Source organism: Atta cephalotes (assembly GCF_000143395.1).
Source record: "Atta cephalotes unplaced genomic scaffold scaffold00045, whole genome shotgun sequence".
NCBI classification, from domain to species: Eukaryota; Metazoa; Arthropoda; class Insecta; order Hymenoptera; family Formicidae; genus Atta; species Atta cephalotes.
In genome coordinates this window covers 1188731-1196586 of record NW_012130109.1, presented here as the reverse complement: position 1 = coordinate 1196586, position 7856 = coordinate 1188731, and the positions used below count along the sequence as shown (strand labels likewise).

Genomic DNA, 7856 nt, shown 5'->3' with positions numbered 1-7856 from the left:
GTTAACCCTTAAAAACGGTTACCGGTTCCCTTAACCCCTAAACTTTTAAATTTTTTTTTAAAAATTTAAAGTTAATTTTTCTTAACTTTGTTATATATATATATATATATATATATAAACTTGTATATATACAGATATGGAAATCCTATTCCATAATTAATGTATAAATGATAATGTATAGTCCAAATCGACTAATCAACTTTATGTATACTTTATGCATATATACTTTATATTATGTATTGATGTAACAATGTCAATGACATGTAAATCGTATGTGTATAAATAAACGATAAAAATAAATAGATTTTAAGATTTTCTTAAACTTCTATGTTTTATAATTCTTTTTTAATTTCTATATTCTATAATCTTCTTTTTGCGATATGTACGATATGTACAATAAGATTGATAAAAATCATAAACATGTTTTCAACTGTTTAAAACATGCTTAAGTGACGTTTGTAGCATGTTTTATATATGTTTTTTATAATACTATACTATTCAAGCTTATTCTACAATGCATTTTTCTGCGAAAAAATGTTTTATAATTATATAAAATTATATAAAAATATATATAATTGTATATAATTATATATGAAATTATACATATATAAAATATATAACTATATAGAATTATCCGTAATTATACGTAATTATATATAAAATATATCCATTTATATACAAATATATAAAATTATATATAAAACATTTTTTTCCTCGATTTTGTTTCCTGTTTCTTGTATTTGTTGCTACTTTTTATATCTTTTTACTTCTTATCTGGTTTTTTGTTTTCTGTCGCCCGAGATAAAAATTAATAAACTTTAAAAAAAAACAGAAGACATTAGCAAGAAATACAATTGTCGTTAAAACAATCGTAAAAGAAGAAAAAGACAAGAAATAGGAAATAAAGAGCACATTGTAGATTAAATATAAAAAATCGAACTAAGTGTTATAATAATTATAACACTTATATATTATAATAATAATTATAATATACCGTCAATAAGAATCTCGCTTTTTTCCTAGTCTTTGCCTGTTCTTTTTAACTGAACTTTTTGCATGATTCATCTTTCTTCCTTTTCTTCAGTTTCATATAATTATATATAATTATATATATAAAATATATAATTATATATAATTATACATTTTTATATAATTTCACTTTAGCTAAAAAGAACCTCTTCGTTATCATTAATTATCAAGACCGACAACTGTTGGACGTGTACAGAAATGTAGTTTCTTTTTAGCTATTTTAGCTTCATTTTTTTAACATTTGAAATCTTTATTTCTCTTTTTAAATTTTAGTATGTTTCTTTAATCAATATTGAACAATTTTATACTAAAATATTTCTTCATTTATTAAATTAAAGTGTATTAATAATTTACTATAAATTTCTTGCCATTAATATTTCAAAAATAGCGATTCTATTTAAATAATAAATTGAACAACTTTATATTTTGATTGTAAAAATTAATAAATTTTTTAATTATTCTTGATATTTTTTCTTCATTTTTTTTCTCTCCAACATTTGCAAAAAAGAGCAAAATATAGTTAATTTATACAGGGTCCCAGAATGAGATTAAATATTTCGTGCGTAGGTAGATTGTATTTTCTATACACATAAACAGAGTGTCCGGTAAGTTTTGACAAAGCACTCGTGTAGATAGAACAGACAAATCGAAAAATCCTCTACCATTGCAATTTTCGCAGTAGTTAACAATTATTAATAACTATTAATAACTATTAATAACTAAAAATCGCTGAATATTTATATTTAATAATTTTTTATCTGACTTTACTATCAATTTTTTAATTTCGTATTTTCTCATATCGGTAAAAATAATTGCCAATAAGAAATTAATGTAGTATTAAAAAGTTGATAAAAAATTCTGAAAAAATTATTAGAACTTTATTATGAGAAGAAAATAAACAATTTTTGTCTCTTGCTGTTTTTTCTGTAAAGTTGACAGTACTTGAGTAAAAAATTATTGAAAATCAATATTCAGTGATTTTTAATATCTTGTTAACTATTACGAAAATTGCAAAGGACTTTTCAACTCTGTTTAGTCCGCTCTATCTGCGCACAAAATATTTGGTTATTCTGAGACATCTCTATTGATTTTAATAATATAGATATAGCCAATTAATATTAATTGTCCAAATAATCTAAAATAATAATTATAATCTCGCAATTACATTAACGTAAAGTTATAATAATTTTTCGCTGTGTGCTTGCAAAAGCACGATGATATTAAAAAAAATAATTGTAGCCATTTTGGTAAATGATAACGTCAATGTCCTAAATCTTAAAAGAAATAAGCAGCATGTCGTTGCGATCAATAAAATCTTTACAGTCGAGTTTGTGTGGCCGCAAGTAGAAAGTACGTTATTAAGTACGTTAGGTATGTATACACGTCACCCCGTCACATAATACATCTCTCGATACAACCTTGCACTCGCGTGACTTTATCCAAGGCCACGACCCCTCGACTCCAGCGTGCTGCCACACATCTCGTACCCTTAATTCTCTTGCGTACCAATCGGCTGTGAGAATTCAAGGATACATATAAAGGTTCAGCTCTTGTTATCGCGTCCAGAAATTTATTTTCTATACATATATACAAGGTAAATTTTGACAAAGCGCTTGTATATAGATAAAACAGATTAAACTGTTTTAAGTTGAAAAGTCCTCTATCATTTTGTAATTTTCGCAATAGTTAACAAGATATTAATTATTAAAAATCACAGAATATTGATTTTCAATAATTTTTTACTCAAATACTATCAACTTTACAGAAAAACAGCGAGAGATAAAAATTGTTTATTTTCTCTTTATAAAGTTCTGAGAATTTTTTAATACGTATTTTCTCATATTAGTAAAAATAAAAAAATGCAGTACTAAAAAATTCTGAAAAAATTCTTAGAGTTCTATGAGAAGAAAATAAATAATTTTTGTCTCTTGCAGTTTTTCTGTAAAGTTGATAGTATTTGAAAAAAATTATTCAAGACCAATATTTGGCACGAATATTGACAAAACACACGAGTGCTTTGTCAAAACTTATACTAGAGACATCCTGTTATTATTAACAATAATTCTGAATCAAATTGCTGTCAATTATAAGATTCAAATTATTTTCGTGTCACATGTATATTTATTGCGGATATTTAAGAAGATAGGTATTATAAATTTTAACATAAATATATAATATTATTTTACATATATAGATAATAACAAATTTGTTATGGAGCATAATTTTGCTGAGTTGGCAGTTAATTAACTGAACATCATTATTTATAACTTTAAAAATAATTATTATTACTTGCAAAAAAAATAAAAACACGAAACTACAATAAAACACATTTGTACGTACATATATATAGCCTTTATTTTGAAAACTGCCACGTTACACGATTTACAGAAAGTGAAGCGTGAAACACAAACAACTTTTTCTCTCATTGAAAAACAGCATTGAAATAAAAGAATAATATTATTGAATGATTTTATTTTTAAAAAATTCAATGAACTTATAGTTGCAAAAATGTTGACATAGGATAGATAACTACTTTTTCAAGCACACATGTAAATAACGTTTCAGAATACTTTGACAAATTATTTCTAAAAATAGTATCGAGCTATCGCTTTCTGGGCAGTATCCAATAATCGCCACGAGTGAAGCTTGATAGCGAAATGTCAGCTGATTCGATCATCTGATATTTATTTACGCTGTTGATCCATATATTTTTCATAAAAATAAAAGTTAATCTTACTTGTTATCAATGTAGTTGTATAGACATATTTGAAAAGAAATCATTTGAAAAATAATCATTGATAATTATAACATATATGTTTAATGTCAGCAATATATATTTAAAGATCTTAAAACTATAGGGAATTGTTATATAAAATGCTTGATTTAAAAATTTTTCATATACAACAGGGATTTTGAAAAAAAAATTAAATATAATAGAAGATTGATAAATATTGATTAATACACGGATCTTTACCTGGAGCCTAATGATCGGTGGGAATGCGTCTTCTCTCGTCATTACTAAATAATAAACTGTATATTCTCTTTGACAAACTACGTATACGCACGCACGCTCTGTAAGCACCATGCTGAAGACGTAGACTACCGGATATTAATAGAGTTCTATATATTATTTTTGTTAAACTCCTATACGTCGCGCCTTTGTTAAGTAATTGCGTTTTGCATTAATATCCAAAGCTAGTAAATTAACAATCACATAAATTTACGAGTATGTTTAACTTTAACATATCGAAAGACACATATAGATGTATTTTTCCTATTTTATAATGCGTGCGTGCATGCATGCGTGCGTGTATACAGGATAGGTCTGATAAAAAGTTCACTATGTTTTTTTCGAAAACGGTTAGAAATAAGGGAATACCTATTATCAAAATTGTACATATTGTGACATATTTTGATGACCTTGTAACTTTAAATGTCTTTGATTTTTTTTACTATCAATAAAAAAGTTTTTTTTTAATCGAAAATTCAACTGTTTTGAGGATATAAATTAATAAAAGAAATTTACAAGTGAAACAAATTTTACTATTGCAAGAAATGTACTATGTTCATTTAAACGTGCCAATAGTTTTCGTAGAAAACTTGCTTGGATTTTTAATTTTTAAATAGTTATTTTGCGATATAATATTTGACTATCGATATTAAGCATTATCCAAGATGTTTGACTGACAGCTAAAAACTTTTAAACATTGTTTACAGTCGTGATGTTAACAATTCAGTAAACGAGAATAAATTGAAATGAATTTAGATTTTTAGAAATATGCATTCGAATATTGAAATGAATCCTTTTCATGAATCCCAATTTTTATTCATATAAGAATTGAACATTTCTATACCTTTCAATCTAAAAAAATTTTAATTCTTTAAGAATACTGCTCAATAAAAAATTCTGAATAGGAGTTTTTAATCCAATTGAATCTAAAAAAAAGTGAAAATGGACCGCGAATGCTACTAAAATACGCATTCGGATGAATTCAAATAGATTAAAATTTCATTCTATTTATCTAGTCTCATTTACTAGGAATGTACAAGTTAATTTATAGTTGATATTTTTTTATAACTCAATATGACTTTAAAAAATTGATTTTTTTCGAGAATTAATTTTACTAATTATATTTGTCTCTTCAAACCATAAAATTTTTAACTGAAACATTTTCCGTATCTTTCATATTTTCTAAGATATTCCGTCCACTATGTTTAAAAGTCCCTGTATATCTTTGTTATTTTAAGAATTTTATATACATTAAAGCACATTCTTCAAATTTATTTTAAAAATACAATACATATAATCAGCAACTTTCTACATTATTCAAGAATAAAGAAATAATTTGTAAAAGTATTGATTATAGAGTTGATTATATATAATACGTGTTGTAATAAAAATTGAATAATTTTAATAAAAAAGTTTAATTTAATCCATTTGTAAATTATTACGCCATAAATATTATACAAAATAATATTATACAAAATAAACATTAATTCCACCAGAAACTGATTGAAAAACTCGGAGTAAGAGCGGTTACGTGATGCCACCATTTTGGTGGGATATACAACATTTCTCCGGGTTTTAAGTAAAATGTTATGCCGCTAGCTTTACGAAAATTTGGCCATTTGTCATAATCTGGCCTCACAGGATCTACTTGTGCAGTATTATTAAGTAATTTAGTATCATAAGGATACAAATTATTTGTCTCAGTTGGAGAATATAAAATAACTCTTTTGTAACCGAATATCTAAAAAAATAAAAATGATGACAATACTAAGTGCAATTTTAAAAAATATAGTATATTTTTATATATATTTAATTTTATATATTTTTCAGTTAATTAAAATAATTTTTAATATTTTATTCAAACACTTCCATTGTAAATCTCTTTCTATATACCTGAGAAAGTAAATTATTTTTCGGATCAAAATGCAAAGGCGACACTGTATTAGCAGGTCCAAACCAGGCATTAATATCAACTTCTGATGATTCTGCATCATTTTCCTCATTATCCGAAAAATAGCAATATTCCGGCACTTCGAAATCCTCTTTCAACTCTGGTATCTAATTGAGATTGATTTAAAAATCACTCTTTTATACAAAACATTTTAATCATTTTTATATAACATTAACTATAAGATTTCGTCGCGTGCAGCGAATTAATACCTGTTCAAACAATTGATGTTGTGCTAAATAACCAACTTCGCTATTAGTTGCAATAATATGTTTTTGTAAAAATTCAGAAAAATTGACAAGATGCTGTGTCCAATCTTCCTCAGTATAACGAGATCCAACTTCAATCGGTACTGTTCGAGATCCTGCGATCTTATTCAAATAATTAGGATTTTTCCATAACGTTAGTGCTTTCCAGTGATTCATACAATCTAATGAAATGTATAAAATATTTTATTTTTCTCTATAATATTTAAAGTACAGTCAGACTACTAAATATTTATGTTATTCAGGGTAAATAAAATTCAGAATTTTGTCATGATATAGATTACATTAATATAAAACCAAGTGTTTTGTTAATATATGATTTAAAGGCATTTGCTTTACATATACCTGTTAATACCGCTGGTAATTTTGGCATAAAAATTTTATTGTAAAATGTTTGCATCGAAGGTTGTTCAAAATATCTATCCGGATAGTTAGAAATTAAATAGTTAGTTCCTTCATGATCAATTGAAATATCTTCCATATTTATAATATCAGATTCTTCTAATAAAATTTGAAAAATAAAATCAATTTTAATGTAATTCTTAAATAATTTAAAACTATAAATTTATATTTAATATAATATTATAATATTTAATGTAATACTATAAATGTAATACTATAAATTTATTACTATAATAATTCATTATTATGAGTTAATAATTAAAATATATTTTTATTCTTACCAACACAGTAATTGTTTAGCTTTGTTGCAATAGTTGTCAATAAATTTGGCATACTAAGAAGAGGTGCGCCTAATAGAATGCCTCTATCAATTTGACTAATAATATTTTTTAATACGATCGTTTTCTTCTTTTTATCAGCATAATTTTCAGCATTTACTTTCCACTGAAGTTCTAATAATGCAGCCTATAGATGTGTCAAATGCAATTTTAAATAAAATTTATATGTCGCTAAAAGCTTGTGAAAAGTAGTACAAATGTTAAATTATATATTATGCAATATTTTATACCTTTACAATAATACATAAAGAATAACAATATCTATATTCTATTGGAACATCTTTCCAGTAACCTGAATTCAATATCTCCCATGTACGATCTAAACAAGCTTCTAATCTTGTTATTGATGTGTTTATCCATTTTTCTGAAGTTCTTATAGGAAAAACAACTTAAATTAATTATGTGAATATTTATATTATGAATATTATGTTATTTGGAATAATAAGTCAATCATAAATAGATATAAACATTATAAACAATCTATGGCATTTAAAGCTATGACATTTTTACTTTAATAGTAATATTAATATTATACATTTTAAGTTTTTAAATACACTTTTTTATATTATCTATTAATTTGACTATAGACAATGTAATACATTAATATCTCAAATCAATTAATTTAACAAAATATACGCTTTTATATGAAGCTTTTATAGTAAATATAATTTTATAAATATATGAAATATATGAAATAATATTGCTTATAAGTTTTCAATATTTACAATTGTTTGTCAGATGTCCGTAGCACATTAATTACAGATGTCAAGTGCAATTTTATTTCAATAGGTATATTTTCCAATTCTTTTGTTAATAATGCCCAAGGAATTGTTATCATAGAATCACTATGAGTCATTCTGTAA

General features: G+C 24.6%; 2 protein-coding genes across 2 annotated transcripts in view; both read right to left on the bottom strand.

Annotated features, from left to right (window-relative positions):
• The window catches only part of LOC105622489 (ankyrin-2-like), a 39335-nt gene extending 35290 nt beyond the window's left edge, over positions 1–4045 (bottom strand). The window contains exon 1 of the mRNA XM_012203905.1: positions 4004–4045. Within this exon, the coding sequence (XP_012059295.1) occupies positions 4004–4045 (42 nt within the window). The remainder of the gene's footprint in view (positions 1–4003) is intronic.
• Positions 4046–5522: 1477 nt separating this feature from the next.
• Positions 5523–7849, bottom strand: LOC105622456 (lysine-specific demethylase 8). Its single transcript, XM_012203874.1, has 7 exons — positions 7719–7849; positions 7224–7365; positions 6937–7120; positions 6599–6754; positions 6200–6417; positions 5933–6097; positions 5523–5780 (listed from the first exon to the last, which is right to left on the bottom strand). Exons 1-7 carry the CDS (start codon positions 7847–7849, stop codon positions 5523–5525), a joined length of 1254 nt encoding a protein of 417 aa, XP_012059264.1.
• Between the last annotated feature and the right edge of the window lie 7 nt (positions 7850–7856).

Bases quoted from the DNA above. Each gene is read 5' to 3' on its own strand.
- LOC105622456 (XM_012203874.1), bottom strand. From the start codon at position 7,849: ATGACTCATAGTGATTCTATGATAACAATTCCTTGGGCATTATTAACA. The intron at 7,121-7,223 runs GTATAAAATATT...ACACATCTATAG, and splicing joins CTTTATGTATTATTGTAAAG to GCTGCATTATTAGAACTTCA. The intron at 6,755-6,936 runs GTAAGAATAAAA...AAATTTTATTAG, and splicing joins GCTAAACAATTACTGTGTTG to AAGAATCTGATATTATAAAT.